The 19,509-nt window shown below is 37.0% G+C and overlaps 1 protein-coding gene across 2 annotated transcripts in view; it reads right to left on the reverse strand.

The window, feature by feature from the left end:
* Positions 1 to 723: 723 nt before the first annotated feature.
* The window catches only part of LGSN (lengsin, lens protein with glutamine synthetase domain), a 33,893-nt gene continuing 15,107 nt past the window's right edge, over positions 724 to 19,509 (reverse strand). The window contains exons 2-5 of one of the 2 annotated variants that reach the window (XM_090280497.1): positions 17,407 to 17,524; positions 16,427 to 16,624; positions 9,823 to 9,989; positions 724 to 1,923 (exon numbers count right to left, since the gene is read on the reverse strand). In XM_090280497.1, the coding sequence (XP_090136623.1) occupies positions 724 to 1,923; positions 9,823 to 9,989; positions 16,427 to 16,624; positions 17,407 to 17,524 (1,683 nt within the window). Of the gene's footprint in view, positions 1,924 to 9,822; positions 9,990 to 16,426; positions 16,625 to 17,406; positions 17,525 to 19,509 lie in introns of those variants that run through there. The other variant, XM_090280498.1, reaches the window with a different exon arrangement.

The following is a 19,509-nucleotide window of genomic DNA, read 5'->3' on the forward strand; positions in this document are numbered from 1 at the left end:
TTTTGCAAAACTTATTTAACTTATTTAGAAACATCACAGTGATGCTTGCAAAATAAATCCTCAGCATGTCTTGATTAGTGAGATTATATTAGCAAGTATTTCTGTCTTCCTAGCAGTCACAATCTAGCTGTATAATTGAAATTATTTCTTTTCTTTAAGTGATGTAAATTTTGCTTTCTTTTTTTTTTTTTTTTTTTTAGTGAGCAAGGGGAAGGGAGGGCGAGGGGGAGAGAAACATTGATGTGAGAGAGAAACATCGATCAGCTACCTCCCACATAGACCTCGACGGGGTACCAAACCCACAATCCAGGCACGTGCCCCAACCCAGAATCTGGTGACCCTTCGCTTTGAGGAACAACACCCAACCAACTGAGCTACACCAGTCAGGGCTGCTTTCTAATTCTTAAGACATTTTTATTGTGTAAATATATTTGTTGCCTGAAAAAACTGAATATTTCTATCTCAGTCGACATACACAGAAGAAATAATCACCGACTGAGGAGACATGGTAAGTTTGCATATTACACCTTCACCACAACTTTATTGTTATCAGAATCATCTCAGCAGTACACTTCATTTGTCAAATATTCCATGGGGATACACACAAAGAAAAGAAAAAGCATATGCAATCTTTCTGTTAATTACAAAGGTCCAATCTTTTCTTCCTGTTAGATCAGCTACTTAAGTAAAAATCACACCTCTAAAGGAATTAAGAGATCCATTCTAAATAAAATACTCTAAGAACTTATTTCTCTCAGCATCTGTTTCTTCATTTTCCAGCTCATATTTCTTCATGGCAACAAAATATCGAATAAAGGTTTCTCCTAGAGCCTGTCTCAGACATTGATCTTCTTCTAGTGCCACAAGGGCATCTTCCAGTTTCAAAGGGACCTCAGAAGTCTTTAATGGATAAAGCTCTGTGCTGTCATCTGGACCAGCCAAGGCACCATCACTGCTTCCGAGTCCGTCCAAACCGGCTGCAACAGTCGCGGCCAGCACCAGGTAAGGATTCGCCGTTGCTGAGCCCATTTTATTTTCTATCTGGGTGCCTTTCTCCCCATGACACTTGATATTAAAAGCACAGCTGTTATCATTATAGCCCCATGTTGTAGGCACACTCTCCTTCTGGTCTTTACTCTCCTTGGAATAACGTTTTCGGCAGCTCACAGCAGGAGCCATCAGGCAGCTGAGCGCAGCAGCGTGCTTCAAAAGTCCGGCCAACCATTTCTTCCCAGTGATCGTAAGCTGTTCTGTTCCAGAATTGCAGCAGAACATATTTTTCTTCCCTCCAACATCCCAGAGACTATGAGACAAAACTCCTGAATTGCAGAATCCAGTCTCAATGAAAAAGCTAGTGATGTAATTATATTTCCTGGCCACTTCCTGGACACCTGATCTAAGGGTAAATGCATTATCAGCTGAACCGATGCCAAATTCGGGCAGAAAACAGATTTCCATCTGACCAGGCCTGGTAGAGGAGGAGAAGCTCTCGACATTGGCTCCAGCGTGACACAAACCAACGACGAGTTCCTGGATGAAGGGCTGATCGTGATTGCTTAGCAATGTTGAAGCTGGAAAAGATATGGTCTTTGAATTGATCATTTCAGGCACACCAAAAATACAGAAGTCACAGATGAAAGCAGAGAGCAGGGAGAAGCCAGAGTCTTGAAGCTGGCTCAGCTGCCTCTTGGCGATGTACCTTGGGGAAGTCAATAAAGGCTCGCCAGTCACAGTGAATGTGTCACAGATCACTCTCGCTGTTCTCTCAGCCCATGGCAAAACTCGAAATGTTGATAACTCCGGCACCAGGACTATATCACTGTTAAAACATGTTGCTCTTATGTGATCCACTTCATTGTCCTTAGGATTTGGTACCAATTCAAGATAACCTCGGGGCATGAAAACACCATGCATCACTTTTTCCTAAAGAAGTTAAAGAATAGAGCATTTAGGATTTAAACCTTGAAAACAAACAAAAGGTGGAGATGGTGCTTGCTAATGAGGGGGGGAAATGCATTTAACTTCTCTTAGTTATCACTAACCTAATTTTAAATATTTTGAAATAAAAATCCCAGAGGTACTTTTAGAAACAACTCATTATTTTTAGCCTTATAAGCTTTATGTGCTCTTGAATCTGAAAATGGGAGTCATAAATAAAGGGTGTAATGATAAAAATGTCTTTATAGCAAATGACAAAGATAAAGTAAAGCCTTATGGAATTATTTGAAATGATTGTAACCAAAAATATTTTTCAGAGCACTTTTTACTTTATGGCTTAGTTCCTAATACTTCAGACAAGGTTTTTTTTTTGTTTGTTTTCTTTCGTTTGGCTTATCCTGTTGTAATCTCCATAGTTAACTGACTCTCAAAAGTCTACAGGAAAGAATTCTCAGTCCTTCTCAGAGAACTGACTGTTGTCAGCACTATGACACAGAGGACAGTCATCCTAACAGCAGAGGAACCAGGTCTGTTGACAGCCCTCCTCTCTTCATTCCCTTTTACAACCCACTTCAGAATGAGCTACCTCACAGTCTCACAGAGTCCCAAAAACTTTGCCCATGAATGCGGACCTATATTTCCACAGTTATTGTTTCCAAAACATTGTAGCCTTCAGTTCAGCATGAACTGGTGGGTCACCAAACCTTCTAGTCCCGTTCTTTCATTATTTATGTGAAGTTAGGCAGTTGCCGGACTATATGCGCCTCAGTGTCCATGTCTGTGAAACAGAAGTGTTAGACTAAGTGAATGCTAAGGCACTTTCTAACCATATACCTCTTGGGTTCAATGGATATGGTCATTTATTTACCTTTTGCCATGTGCCAAACAACAGAAGAGTGATGAGGTTATGAAGTCAAACAAACACACACAAAAAACAATTTCTAGAAATTGTGTAATAGGAATATCAACAAGGCTTCATGTGTTGAAGGTTACATTAGTGGATGAGAAAGCCGACTATAAAGTTTGGTTCCTATGATGTCAGTGAGCGTTATGAGTTCAATAAAACATACTGACATTCTGCAAGCCAGATTTTGTTCCTTATATTACCTCCAAATCCCAAGAGCGTGGCTACCAAAGAGGCGCGGGTGCGAGTAAATGCAGTCTTCCCCTGACCGTGAGCCTCTGAGCCCTTTGTTTTCCACCATCTCTACACATATTTTCAAAGGCCATTTGACTTGGCTGATCCAAATCTGCTATTACCAGTAATAAAATTGAATAAGGCGAGCACTATCATCTGCTGCTTAATTTTTCAACTCACTCATGAACTCGTATATATAAACTTTATACATATACACCCACACACATTGTGGGATTTTTAGGGTATTTTAGCATGAAATCCTTTAATTCAAATTTTCACTGTAAAAAATAGCGTTATTTCCCTAACTTGTCGATTTTTTAGTTTGAAAATCTGTATGGTAGATTTATTTCTAAAATGAGGGGTAATTTATTTTGTTTATGAGACTTCCAAGAGTTCCTGCAATTTAAATGTGTTTGCATTCACTTGGTTGTAAGCAATAGAGAATAACTTGTTACCATTTCACTCCTCATGAATTTAAGGAATAGTAAAAAGTCACATTTTATTTTTCAGGTTATTTAATCTGTATTTTTCTAATCACTCTTTGCTAACTCTTGTTTTCTTTATCCTTTTATGAGCATTCTAAATGCAAACTAATCTTTATTAGTGGTGGTAAATATGTAAACATATAAAAACAGATCTTGTTCTTGACAATTATCTTAAATTATCCATATAAATATAAATACCAGAACAGCTTTGCACTCCAATATACATCACCAGGGACTCCATAAAAATTCTTACAGAATAGCTCAAATCTCTATATTAACTGAAATTTAGGCCACAGTAAAGTTCATCTTTTGAAATAAGCAAATAATTAAGAGTTCCATAGCAATATATCATGTTCTGATTAGATCAAAGACAGAACCTATATTATCTGCATATGATTTAAGTAAAAAACAATCCTTTGTTAGAACAGGTAGTATAAGTTGGTTATGAGGTTTAAATAAACTAATGGTTGTAAGGCATTGAATAGAGCGTTAGGCACGTGGTGACGTCTCTTTAAAAAGTAGATAATTCATTGTCAGAGGTTCCACATTTGGCCTTTTCCAACTATGTAACAGTCCCTTTCTCTATTCTGAGTAGGTGGCTTGTTTTCTAATATCAATATTTTTTCCAATTTTTATAAGAAAGAATACTTAGCTCAAGCTAACTATAAAAGAAAATATAAAAGCTGAGCTGGCCCTAGATGGTTTGGCTCAGTGGATTGAGTACCAGCCTGCAAACCAAAGGGTTGCCAGTTCAATTCCCAGTCAGGACACATCCCTGGGTTGTGGGCCAGGTCCCCATTTAGGGGTCACACAAGAGGCAATCACACATTAATGTTTCTCTCTCTCTCTTTCTCTCTCCCTTCCCTTCTCTCAAAAAATAAATAAATAAATATTTTTTTTAAAACTTTCATTAAAAAAAGACTAAGATAGAGGTAGAAGGTGCAGTACAACAACAAAAAAAGCTCTGGAAACAGAAACAAGGAATCACTAACTGATGTCCCAACTCTGCCACTAACTGCCCACACTCTATTTTTTAAAATACTTTCCTGAACTTTCCCGGATGATATATATATATTTAGAATGCAAATTTAGATTGGTTTAGATACTTTTAATATATATTCGTGATAAATTTTCCAAAATGATTTAATCTTAAATTACAAATATTCATGATGCAAATAAATACTCATCCTTATTTATACCTTCACAAGTTCCAAAATAAATTTAAATTATTTTGTTAGAAAATATATAGATAGTGTATAATCATTAAATAAGAATAAAATAATAACTAGGTAATGAAAGGGGTAATAAAAGGTATTAGAAAAGAGGCTTAAAATAAATAGCAATTGAAGTAAAATATAATGAGTTATCTTAAAATTTTCAAGATAGATTAAATTTTTCCCTATCTACACCTCAGAAAAATAAAAATGGTTCTTATATGTGAGACATTGAACAAGATAATGGAAAATATTTTCTTTTTTAATTATATTTTATTGATTATGCTTTTACAGTTGTCCCAATTTTCCCCCTTTGTCCCCCTCCACCAAGCAACTCCCTACTCCCTCAGGCCATTCCCACACCATTGTTCATGTCCTTGGGTCACACATATAAGTTCTTTGGCTTCTCCATTTCCTATACTGTACTTTATATCCCATGGCTATTCTGTAGCTATCAATTTGTACTTCTTAATCCCTCAACTCTTCACCATTCCCCCACACTCCCCTCCCATCTGGCATCCATCAAAATGCTATCTGTACCTATGATTCTGTCTCTGTTCTTCTTGTTTGCCTAGTTTGTTTTTTAGATTCCATTGTTGATAGATATGTATTTATTGCCCCTTTGTTATTCAGAGTTTTGATCTTCTTCTTTTTCTTAAATAAGTCACATTAACATTTCATATTATAATGGATGGATGATGACAGACTCCTTTAGTTTTTTCTTGTCTGGAAAGCTTTTTATCTGCTTTTCCATTCTAAATGATATCTTTGCTGTGTAGAGCAATCTTAGCTGTAGGTCCCTGCTTTTCATGACTTTGAATGTTTCTTGCAAATCCCTTCTAGCCTGCAAAGTTTCTCTTTAAAAACCAGCTAAAAGTCTTATGGGAACTCCCTTTGTAGGTAATTAACTGCTATTCTCTTGCTGCTTTTAAAATTCTTTTCATCTTTAATTTTTGGCATTTTAATTATGATGTGTCCTGCAGCGGGCCTCTTTGCTTCCATCTTGTTTGGGATTCTCTGTGCTTCCTGGATTTGCATGTCTCTTTCCTTCACCAAATTAGGGAATTTTTCTTTCATTATTTTTTCAAATAGATTTTCAATTTCTTGCTCTTTCTCTTCTCCTTTGGGCTCTCATATCATGAGAATGTTAGAATGTTTGAAGTTGTCCCAGGGGCTGCTTACACTGTGCTCATTTTTTTTTTTTTTTTTATGACATTCTGGTCAAAGTCATGGTCAACAAAACCTCTATTAACAACTGGTCTTGTTAGTTTTATGCAAAGAACTTTATGTCATTAATTACTTCTTCAGAATGCCAAATTTTGGAGGGATCAAGTAGGGAGAAAAATATACCGTGTGAAAGAAAATCCTTGTCCTTTTAATATTCACTAAAATCTCATTTTCGTACTTTACATTTTCTTTCTTCACTTTCCTACATGTGAGGGTTTTTTGTTTGTTTGTTTGTTTGTTTGTTTGTTTTTTGAGGAGGGGGGGATTTGCTGGCTCTTTTATTAATTTATTTTGCTCTCATTTTTTTTCCCCCACTAAAAATTTTTGTTTGTTTGTTTTTCTGTTACAGTTGTCCCACTTTTTTTCCTATTGTTTCCCTGCACCCTGCCACCCCTTCTCCCACAGTCAGTCCCCACCCAGTTGTCCATGTTCATGGGTCATTTATACACATTCAATGTCCTCATTCTTTTTCTTCTTTTTTATTCTTATTTTGCTTGGTTGTTTTTGCTTCCTGTGTTACAATCATTGATTTGATTCTTGGCTTCATGCTCTCTATTGTTGTTTCCCTGTAAATTGATCCTCATTGTAGACTTCATTTATAACTGGATCTTTTTTATACTGTTGAGGTCCTCACTAAGTTCCTTGAGCATCCTTTTAATTAGTGTTTTGAACTCTGCATCTGATAGATTGTTTATCTCCATTTGTTTAGTTCATTTTCTGTAGTTTTGACATGTTCTTTCATTTGGGCCATGTTTCTTTGTTTCCTTATTTTGGCAGCCTCCCTGTGTTTGTTTCTATGCGTTAGGTAGAGTTGCTTCAACTCCCTGTCTTAGTGGTGTGGCCTAATGTTGTAGGTGTCCTGTAGGATCCAGTGGCACAGCTTCCCCTATCAACCAAGCTGGGTACTCGAGGCGCACCCTCTGTGTGGGCTGAGTGCACCCTCCTCTTGTAGTCAAGACTTTATGGCTGTTGTCAGGCCAATGAGAGGGATTTACCCAGGCCATTCAGCTGCAAGGACTGGCTGTGACCACTGACCACCAACTTTTACCTTCTGTGGATGATCAGCTGTGCAGAAGCAGAGTGGTGGTGCTTTTATGTGGTCTATAGCTATTTTCTGGGTGCACAGGTCCTGGGATTTCCCAGGTGGTGCAGACCAAGGTCAGCCCCCATCTGTGTTCTGCCTGGGGCCACCCTACATGAGCTATAAAGCAACCTGAGATGGCAGCTACTTGTGCTGTACTTGGAGATTCCCAGGCAAAGCCAAGCAGTGAATCTAGGATGACTGCTGCTAGTGCTGGGCCTGGGGCCACTTAGCAAGAGGTAGGGGCTGGGTGCTCACTGAAGATAGCTGTTGCTTGTTTGGTAGAACTTAGGATGTTGTGAAGTATGTGTTAAGACCAGCCATTCATATAGAAAATGCATGGTGAACAATTTGGGTGGGCCCATAACTTTGGTGGGACAGAGTCTCAGAGGATCTCCAGGAAAGAGCAAATAGTGTTTTCCAGTTTAATGGAGTCTCAGGTATGGCACACCCCACCACTCTGCCAGCTCTGTGGTTCATTGAGGGAGGGCTCAGAAAAGGGAAAATGGCCTCTGCTCATTTTTCGTCTGGGAGAAAGCTGTCCCCAGTTCCTGCCTTGATGCCAGATACTTCAGTTCTTCCTTGTATGCCACAGGTGCCTTTCAAGCTGCTTCTCTGTTGCTGGAGCTCAGGGTAAGTGAGTCTGAGTAAGTCTGTGTGTGGGTTCTTTAAGGGAAATTGCTTGGGACTCTTGAAGTTTCTTCCACTGACTCAATCCCTACTGTTTTGTAGCCAGAAGTTATGGGGTCATATTTTCCTAACTCTGGAACTCTGGTATGGGGAGCCAGGCATGTGGATGGGACTCCTTGCTCCCAAGATATGCTTCCTGATTTTTTTGTCCACTACACATGAATGTGGGACCTGCCTGTTCTATGTCTCCACCCCTTCTTCTAGTTTGGATAGATGTAGTTTCTTTAATTCTGTAGCTGTCAGACTTTCATTCAATTCAATTTCTGACAGTTCTGAGTGATGATTGTTCTATATTTTGGTTGTGCAAGGAGGCAATCCATGTTTACCTATGCTGCCATATTGACCAGAAGTCAGGAATATATTTTCAATAAAATTTTTAAAAATAGAATGCAGACATTTTCTCTGTACATCAATTATATCAATCCTCAGCAAATGTAGGGAGCAAAGTAAATTATATTTTCATAATAGAGTTCCATTGAGAAACTCGGATAAGGTTTTAAGTATGTAGTTTTAGATGCCATTAGTGGACTAAGTGATTAGAATTTGACAAAAGCTGAATAGCAAATAGTTTTTATTGAGGTCTCTGGCAAGTGCATGAAGTGCCAATTATGTTTCCTTATTGATTGAGAAAAATTCATGTAAATTAGATCATGGGCCTATCCACAGTAAATTTTACATTTTGTTACCAAATTAACCAAGATGTGTTCTTGCCTGAATATGGAGAAAATAATATCTGCAGGCTGATCCAAGGAATTTCTTAAGAAACAAAATTGAATCTGTTGGCATTTTTTAAAAAATGTTATGAAGATATCAATTTTTTCCAACATAAAGCAAATGAGAAAAATTATAATTTGATATTAAAATGATAACTAACAGTGATATATTTCTTTAAAATAACATTAGAGGATTCTTAACTTTTATACTTTTGTATATAATACTGACTAATGTCTCTTCCTACAAAAAGATGTTTCAGTAGTGCAATAAATCTGTCATTAAAATAAACACATGATATAAAATTAAAAAATCTTAACATCTCATAATGTATCCAAAAGAAACAATATTTTTTGATATCACTGTTTTTGAGAACTTGATATTCAATGTCACCCCAAAATAATGGAGTATTTTCTTATCAGAATTATAAGCTAAAAGCGATATGCTTTTTATCTAGAATATTCTATTTATTTTTTCTTTATATTTGCTCTTGGGTCTTCTGTTGTAATTTTTTCATGTCAAACAAAATATAATCTTTATAATTGCAGTAAGAGAGAAAAGATAATTCTGAGGAGGGAAATTATTTAAGGCAGAAGGACTAAAATTACCAGTCTTAATTAGTTTTATATTTCCATTGGGTGAAGGAATGGCTGTTTGGGAGCTGAAAGTATATGTTCAGCTCCTAAAACCAGAAAAATCAGCATTTGTGGTGCCTGTCACTACCAGAACCAATAAGTAAAGACAAGGATTGAATCTTCATGGGTACTTGATTCAGATGCCTGAAATCTGAGAAGACAGTGGGTTATGTACCCTCAAAAACTCTTAACATCTCATCTCAAGCTGATCTGTATATGGAGAAGAAGGGGCAGGTAAAGGGGTTGTAAAAAAAGGTTAATCGGATAAGAGTTTCAGTCTGGAGGGAATTTTCCTAGTACTTCTTTATCTGTTGATCAGCCATTCTTAATCTGCATTACTGACTTCCCTCCCTGGAATACAATGGCTCAGATACTGTCTCCATCACCTGCAGACACCCTGGGACATGAAGGTTGAACTGCTTGTTGACCTCCTGGAGTCACATAGGTCATGTTTCCACATGCATTAATCACTTAAGCATACCAAATATGACTGAAGCAAAAATCTTTAACTCTTGAGTTTACTTATCACTTGGGAAGCAATAATATGTTTGGCAAGGGACAAAGGAAGAAACAAAATAAATTACCAGTTTTCAGCTAAACTTACTGTATAGATTAAGGTAAAATGAGAAAGAATACTAAGGACTAGTTGCTTGCTAATGGTCATGAAGTTACATTCAGTTATAACTCTACTTGTAAAACTCACTTGGAAGAAGTGTGCAGGGATACTCTTAGACCTGGACACCCCATGGAGATCTGTTGCTTCAAATCGCACAAACTGAAGGTGATTTTTGGCCATCTCTTGTTTAACATGCTTCATTCTAGAGGAGAGTTGAGGTACTGTTGGAATTTGTTTGCTGTCCCTGCTGTTATCTGTAAAACAAAGAATGGTTCTAAAGCATTATATCATGAAGAAATGAGAAGCAAAAGGAGGCTGGAGAGCAGTGAATTATTCATTATGATTATTAACAAAAGCATCATATAGTCCTGTCATTGGCTTAGAGTTAGAGATCTTACCTATCTTATTCTGTTTTTGCATATTCTCAAAGAACATTGTCCCTAAACAGACTAAGAAATTGTTAATCACTTGGGACTAGGTGAAAGTTAAAATTATTTGCATAAATATATAGCAACATCATATGTAAATACTTACTGAAAATGCCTTTGCTTATGTAAATTAGAATATATTTGCATAATTGGACAGCTTTGGCACCATATAAATCTATATATAGATGACTACTATTAACAACACTTTGAGCTTCTTGAACTGGCTGGTAATATCTAAATTAAAAGTCCCTGTAAGTTTTTTTGTTTTTTGTTTTGTTCTGCTTGCCAAGGGCTTTTATATCTGTAATTGTGTCGACAATAAATAAATATATATATACGTATATACATATATACATATATATATATATATAAGGCATCTCCATTTTTCTGTCAAAATTAAAATTTGTGTGAAGAAGCAGACAAAAAGTATTTTTCAAGAATAAGAGTGTAGGAGATGAAAAGTTTAGACCAAGTACTCAATTTTAAAATTAGGAACCTAGAACAACCAAAAAACAAAAGATGAAATGGCTATAGAAAGTCCCCAATAATATCACTCTAAAATTAGAAACAAAAAAAAAAAAAGGTTTTTTTCAGGACTTTTAAGACAGTTTTTAAATTCTAAAAATTTTAAATTAGAAGAGACTTTGAAGATAAATTGGCTAATTCAATCAACTCTTTAGCTCAAGTCCCAGAGAGATAGATACAATGAGGTTCCCCAAATCACACTCTCACTTCATTGCCAAAATTTAAACTGGAATTTGAAACTTTGATTTTCAGTGGGTGGCTCATCACCATAAAATGGCTGAATGAATATATCTAAAGCATATAGAAGGGTCAGGCACATAATACCCATTACAAATGTCAGCCTTTGGGAGAAGCAGCAGACTATAGGGATACAGCACAAACACTGAAGCCCATCTGCCTCTATAAATTTTGCCCTCGACCTAGCAAATCTCTTATGTGCTCTGTACCTCAGCTTTGTCATTGATACAATATACCTATTGGCTTGTTATGATGATTAAAGCCTATATCACAAGCTTGTTATGACAATTAAACAAGTTATTTAACAGTTCCTGGCAGACAGTAAACACCATATAAGTGCTTCTTAAATGCGTAAAGTGAGCACAATTACTCTAATAATGCTACTATGATCATATCTGAATTCAATACCCATCAATCTGTCACATCACCAACATTGAGCAGCTATAATTTTAGAGGGATGAGTATCATTTTTTGACATATAATTAGACCTTAAAAATAAGCATAAAGATTGACAGTTTAAAAACATAGATTAACTAGATTTTAAGTAGATGAAGCATGAGGGAAACAAATTACTGGTTCCACCTTGCAAATATATTAGAGATAATGTCCTGTCACTGATACAGTTGGCTACTCTGAGACTCCTGAGAGTTTATAACTACTTTCCATTTAACACAAACAATTAAGCTATAGTAATTACAGTATTTTATACTAAATTAGCAACTGCTGTGTTCCAAACCTGTTCTGAAGTATTGGGTATTCTGCCTGAGTTAAATAACTCCTCTTAAAGAAAATAAAATTGATAGGCATTTTAAAATATGAAAAATGTCAGGTAATCAGTATCCTAAATATCATGTTATTATATAGAAGTACAAATATTTTTAACAACATAAAAAAATAAAAGTGTATTTCCTAATAAAGGAGTAAGGGCATTTCATTGGTTCACCAGCAATATGATCACAAGTAATTCTTAGTTTTTTGCCTTACTTGTGTCTTCTAAAGTTTTTAAAATAAATAGTATTATTTTAAAATAAGAAAAATATTGATCCACTCAAGATAGGGTTTTTGTTTGTTTGTTTGTTTTGTTTTGTTTTTTTAGTTAGCTCTACTCTTAATACTGCTCACAGTCTAGCATGCAGCAGAAAAATCCCTGCCCTCATGAAGTTCTATATTATCGAATGAAGGAACTATCAACAATAACATGCCATTGAATGACTCTGAAGCTGAGATAATTTATCATGGTGAAAAGTGTTAAAAATTTATAAAACATAATCATCTAGAATATTAGTTATATGAGATTTGATTACAATGTGGACAGATCCAACCACTGATTCAGTATAAGATCACTAAGTTGCACTATGGCTACACAGTGAGTATATGTATTAGTTTGCTAGGGCTGCCATAAGAAATACCACAGACCAGGGAGCTTTACTAGAAATTTCTTTTCTTATAGTTTTATTGGGTAGAGGTCCAAGATCAAGGTGTCAGGAGGGCTGGTTTCCTCTGAGGGCCTCTCTCCTGGGCTTATAAATGTCTGTCTTCTTTACATGGTCTTCCCTCTATATGTGTGTGTGTCCTAATCTCTTCTTACATGGACACCAGTCATACTGGACTTAAGAGCCATCCTGCACAACTCATTCAACATTATTCAGCTCTTTTAATCCCGCCACCAAATACAGTCAGCATTATGAGGTTCTAGGGATTTGTATTTCGACATATGAATTTTTAAGAGACACAATTTAGTACATAAAAATATATCATCTTGTTATAGTTTCCTTCAGAGTCCTCATCATCACCTACCTGCCATATTATATAAGCACATGTTATTGTCTGTCTCTCCCTACTTGCATGTCAGCTCCAAGAGAGCAGGGGCTGAGATTTACTTGCTGCAGTATCCCTAGTACCTGCATACCATAGGCACTCAATGGCTTTAATAAGTTGGTGTGTGATTTAATTAATTAATTAATGCATGCAGTGTGATTTGACCTTGTCTAATTACCAAGAAAAATTTACATCACATATTTTGGTATGTATCCTAAATATTGATTGTTCATTTGAAAGTTCTTTTTTTTTAATCAAATATGGGAACCCTATTCCAATCTAATTTCATTTTCAAGGCAGTAACTTATCTTGCTGCATCATTGTCTGAGTTTCTTTTCTTCAAATAAATCATACTTGTTAGTTACAATTAAACTTTTTGGTCAGCCCTTCCCAGATGCCCATGATGAATAGCAGACAGATAATTGCCAGTTCAGGGTCTCATTTGTTTTTTTTACAGTGTGGTTCCTGGGAGGTGTTCTCTTTTTACATCACCCAGAGGACTAATAAATTAAATCAATGTGCTTCTATAGAGGAAGTTTTACTCCTGTGACTGTTTAGGGGAAAAATCAGAAAATACATACAAAAAATGAAAACAAAAACAAAATCCTCCAAGCTCTATAGCAACTAGAAGGCCTCAGAGAAATGCTGCCTGTGTTCAGTGACAATGAGGACATTCTTCAGTTGTAGAGAGCAAGCCATGGTCACTTATAAAAGGCAAATTAGTTAGGCATTTGGGCTTTCAGAAATATCAGTTCAAAAAAGGAAGAGTGCATTTGAGAGTACACTCTGTACTCATTCAGCTTAGGGAGTGCTGGGGATAATCTACTGTGCTCCTTTCCCATGGCCTGCCCTCCTTCATCCACATGGCCATTCTGAGAGCCACCCTGCTCATGCAAGTGTACCCCACCCCTCTGCCACACCATATTAGCCCAGCAGTGTTAGAAAACCCAGGTGGCCAAATAACCTGGTACAAAGCAGGGACAGAAACAATAAAATGTGGAAATGTGGGTGAGGAGTGGGGAGCCTTTCTTTGGAAAAAAAATATAATTTCTTTTTAATACAGAGTACTTGACGGAGATAAAATACTATGTTGAAATTTTTTGCACTTATTTTGGAGGTTGATTTCTATATTTATTCTTAAATTATGTATTATTTAAAACACACATGAAGGTGGTTTGTTTGGGGTTATAAACTTTTTGGTGCTCAGGGCTTAAAAACACTTAATCTAGCCCTGGGCTAGAGAGGAAGCTTCTGAATGAATTAAGTTGAGTCAATAATGGTACCCAAGCTCCTAGGTGATTTGTGCAAAGACATCTCATGACATAAGTTCTTCGCTCAGATTTTTTGACTTGAGATAAAGAAATGCTAAATTCCATCTTCCTTTTTTGGCTAAAGGTTACAAATTGTTTGGAAAAGAGCCAATATGGCTGGCAGATGTTTTCTTATTACTCTAGCCAATGTTTGAAAACTTTTTTTAATTAGTTGACCCTCAAATATCAGAAAATTTCATATAAAAATCTTGAGCTCAAGCTTCTCTAGAAAAAACTAGATGTGGAACACTCAGTGAATGTTTCTTCATAGCGACCATTGACTGGAGCTCTGCAATGGAGCATGATCCCCTAATTCATGTGTTAGCAAACATTGTCTGTAAAGAGCCAGATAGAAAATATTTGCAGTTTTGCAGGCCATATGCTATCTGTTGCAACTACTCAGCTATGCCATGGTAGCACAAAGGTGGCCATAAACAATACATAAATATTCTTTACAAAAACTAGTCCACAAGCTGAATTTGGTCCCTGGGCTGTAATTTGTCAACCTCTGCCCTAGTTTCTCACAGCCAGCACCACTCCCTATTTTTCTATACCAGCTCACCTCACTCATCTGTGTTATTTGCCTGGCCCCTATGGCATTTGTGTTGATAATCCCTGATACTTAGGAACTGTCAGGGCTCATTTTTTCCATGGAAACAAAAGCGCAGAAAAATGCAGGGATGAGAGATGGTATGATAGACAGAATAGCCCCCCAAAGATTTTCACACCCTCAGCCCTGGAACCTGTAGATTATGTCAAACTGCATGGCAAAAGGCACTTTTCAGATATTATAGCTATATATAATCTTTGAATAGGAATGTTGTTATGGATGATCCAAGTGGGCCCTTAAAGGCAGAGAACTTTCTCCAGTTGTAGGCAGAAAAGAACCATGGAAGGAGGGGAATTGGGATAGATTCCAAACATGAGAAGGATTTGAGACATTGCTGGCTCTGAGATATAGAAACAGATACAGGATTCTAAAAGCTAAGAACCACTCCAGTCGATAGCCAGTCAGGAAATAGAAACCTCAGTTCTACAACTGTTAGGAATTGGATTCTCCCAACAATCTGAATGAACTGAAAGTAGAAAGTTCCCTAGAGTCTCTGGCTAAGAACCCAGGGATTCAAAACTCTGATTTTGACCTTGCAAAGCTTGAAAAAAAGATAGCAGCTGAGCCAAACCAGATTTCTGATATATAGAAGCCTGAGATAATGAATTGTGTTCTTTCAAGATGCTAAGTTTGTGGTAATTTGATCTGATGTCAATAGAAAACTAATGTACAAGTAAATGGAATTCCGGTAATGTTCATTCCTCCCAGGCTCTTCCTCCTTAGATGCCATGTGCAGCAAAGAATTTCACATTGCCCAAGGAAAGCACCAGCCTTTACCATTGGCCCCTAGGAGATTATCTTTAAGATCTTGGAATTTCCTGCCTGACAAGAGTATCTTTGTTTACCTGGTGCTTCTAGCCCCACTAGAATACCTAGAAATGTTATTTATTGTTGAGTCATGTGGTATCAGCTTGACCCCCAGCAGGGCTGGAGACTGAAATCAGTCACATGACCAGTTGTCTGTGGAACCCCAGTAAGGATTATGGACACCAAGACTCAGGTGAGCTTCCCTGGTTACAACACTCTGTGCCTATTGTCATATATTGTTGCCTGGTGGATACATGTCATTCATGACTCCACTGGGAGAAGGCAAATGGAAGCTCCATGCTTAGAACTTTCCAGGACTCCTCCCCAAAAAAGTCACTTCCCTTGCCTGATTTTAATCTGTATTCTTTCATAATAATAAACTATAACCTTGAGTATAGTCACTTCCAGTGAGTTCTGTGGGTCCTGATAGCAAAGTATGAAAACTAAGATTAATCTTGTGGAACTCCCAAACATGCAATTAGAGTCAGAAGTAAGCACTGCCTGGTGGATACTCTCTCTCTAATTTCACTCCCTGCTATATTTCTGACTTTCCAAACTTTGTTCAACCCTTTTATCATGGATTCCCTCAAGAGAAAAAAAAATTACCTCTTTTTAACTAGTTTCTCTCATTTGGATCTCAGAGATTTTTAACCAATGCACACATAGTCTAAAATAGCCATATCACTATTAATAAGCCAGAAAGTCAAAATAACAGATATTCACTTTCAGAAAATACTTGAGAGATCATCCATTACAACCCCTCCATTTTCCAGATGAGCAGCCTAGTAGGTCAAGAAAGCTGTAAAGCACCTTATAAATGATAGCTGTATAAATTCTTCTAAGTATTCTGACAACCAGGCTAGCATTCCTCAAACAAAATGACATTATCTCTAATTCAAACACAAATTTGGGACTAGTGGCTGGAACCACATGCCAGTTTGTCCCAGAGTCCTTACCAGGAGAGCTGGAGTCTGAGTTGAATTCACCACCAGGAGTGCTGGCTGATGTTTTGAAGGATGAGGGTTTTATCACTGTTGTGTGATCCTGGAAATCCTTGTCATCTTGTGGCAGATGAGATTCAGCAGAGCCAGGTCTCACAACTGGTTTGCTCATATCCCCCAATTTGTGACACACCATTTGTTTTGTGAACTTTTCTGTAGTAATAAAAAAAAAAATGTTAAGGCATGTTGCCATTGTTTTCAACTGTCTTTCAATGTGACATGGAGAGAAATGCTTGAGGGAATAATTTATTCCTAGGTAGTGGCATACCAAACAAAGAGCACTGGGCATAGTACACCTTAGTGGCAGGCCATAAGGGGATGCATTGTCTGTAGAGAACTTAAAAACAATTTTAAAAATCTAAAAACCTCTGACTGCTTTTTATTGCTGCCATGCACTAGCCATTCCTAGTGACCTGCCTTGGAAAGCATCAATGTTCCTAGAATTTAGTGTGTGTCCAGATTAATTCCAAGTTTCAGATCCATTAGAGTTTAGGTGGAATTCTAGCACATCATATGAAAACATGTTCCACACTCTAACATGGCCTTCCAAATCCTCAGTAATGATTTTTGTACTCATTCTCAGAACAGATATGTGCTTCTCTTCTTACTTACATGTACCTTCTGTTATGTTCTCTTTCTTCCAACTATATATCCTCATTCTCCTGCCCTATAAATTCTGAATCTTTCCATTGGTTATGTTCATATATGTACATTGTAAGCCTATATTTGCCATCTTTTATGTTGCCTATGTAGAAATAAATTTTATTTATTCTTCCATAAACGAAAAGCAAATTTATTATGAAAAGGTAGACCAAATAGAGATTGTCATTGACCATATATTTTTGAGGGATAATAACAGCAAGATAATTCCTGAGAGTAAGAGTCTCTACAATCTACCAACTAAGGTAGCAGAGGGGAGCACACGTACAAGATACCTTTTGAGTTGGATATATCCATTTCTCCTACTTCAGTCAAAGAAATCTGTGATTTAGTGACTTTCTTTTCTGTCCTTCTTAATTTATTCATCCTGCTGCTTTCTTCATCTCTTGTATCCTATATAATTGATAAACAAAAGATCCAATAACAGAGCATTCACACAGCTAAATTTGGTTGTCAAGAAGGTATGATTGGACAGCTAAATTTTAAAATGAGTATAGGAGACTTTTATAATGATGTAAATTTTTTCATTTCCACATCCACTTGAAAAAATCAAAATTATAAAGCCCAACATTCTGCTGATAGGCTGGATTTTCTGTGTGGCCTTTCAAATGTGGTGCAGAAAATTTCATGAAATAAATTAAGATCTTGTCCAATTAGTCAAGACTTCTATCCTTAAATTAAAACTGGACTTAATGCGGTCCCTTTAATGACAAAGAGGGCAATCTGAAGGGGAAAAATCGTGATTCAAGGAAAATCACAATGCTCAGAGGTAGACTATAAAGTAGTGCAGCTAACCGTCTTTAAAGTTTCTTTTCATTTACAGTTTGTTTTCATTTGAAAGTGAAACTATGTCTGTGTCATCATCAAAGATGTTTAATTTACAGCAAGAAGAATGTCAAATGCCTTGCAAGTGGATGTGTTTCAAATAAGACAATCTTACAGACTTAGAGACTTGTTTGTGGGTTATGTTGCATAAATTAACATCTGTTTTGTTTTCAAAGGGCATAAGTCTATGATCTCATTACCTGACTGATTGTACGCATAGGCCCCACTTAATCCTGTCTGCATCACTGCCTCCTGAGACTCAATGGTTTGGCCGAACTAAGTGGCTGGGTTGGTGAAGTATGGGGTGGTCTGTGGGCTTCACTTTAAAACTGGTTTCTCTTTTGTATCCTAATGCCTTGGACAGAAAGGGCCCAGAGGTCTGAGAGGGGGGAAACTTAAAATATTTCCCTCAGCCCAAACTAAGTATAATGGGCAAAAGGGCTTTGGACAGATGAGACGTGCCTTGTATACCTTCCTCCAAAGGAGCCCTTTTTTTCCCTAATGTGGGACATTAAAAAATTAATACCTGCCTTTTGTCACCTAGTGGTTATGGATTGAATGATGTCTTTTAACCCTGTTGCCAAATCTGTTGCCCCCAGAACACAACAAGTATGCCAGCCTGTTAAACCAAGCACGCCGTTGTCCGGGGACAGCCAACTGACCTGGAGTCTGCACGATCCTTCCCCATGTGGGAAGGCTACCCTCCCCTCCACACCCCCACTCTTATTAGGGACTTCTGGACTCAAGGGTAGGTAGGACGACGACCATGTCCAGCTTGAAGCAGCTAGAGGAGCACGAGACCTTCACCCATTGTCCTCTATAAGATTATAAAGGGTCTTAAGTCTGAGAGGGGAGGATTGTTATTTTTTATTGTTAAAAAATTATTTAAGTAATTATTTTTTTTAAAAAAAGAATAATATAAGGAAGGGTGAAGCCAGAGAATTTGTATGTATGACCCATGGGCATGGACTTGGGGGGTGGGATGGGATTGCTGGGGAAGGGGTGGTGCTGGGCAGAGGGGAACAAAGGGGAAAAAATTGGAACTATTGTAATGATAAAATCAATAAAATATACTTAAAAATAAATTTAAAAAAAAGATTTCTATCCTTATTTTATATTCTGAAGTGTTTTATACTATTTATTTTCAAATAATTTTACCAAGTGCATTTCAGCTAAAAAGTTTTGTCTTATGATTTCTTTTTTAGGATCTCTAATATCTTTGACCAGAGGCATAAGAACCTGAGAAATTGACTCTTCTCTTTTCTCTTACGTCAACCTTACTGCATCAATGTTTACTTCAAAAAAGCACTGATAAAATGCTGTTTTGTGACTGCATTTTACATGTGTAAAACAAATGTCATACTTCAACTGTTTTATAGCTTAAGATATGTAAAGAAAAAGAATTTTAAACAAAATAACCAAACTTCCTACACTCTAGTTATAATCTTTGACAGGATCCCTTGATAGACCTGTCAAGAGCAATTTCCAACAGGAAACTGGGCAGAGAGGCGGGGGTGGGGATGAAGAGCTCCTATGTCTCTGCACCAGCAATG

Source organism: Furipterus horrens, unplaced genomic scaffold (genome assembly GCF_987537825.1).
Source record: "Furipterus horrens unplaced genomic scaffold, mFurHor1.1.pri manual_scaffold_6, whole genome shotgun sequence".
Lineage (NCBI taxonomy): Eukaryota > Metazoa > Chordata > Mammalia > Chiroptera > Furipteridae > Furipterus > Furipterus horrens.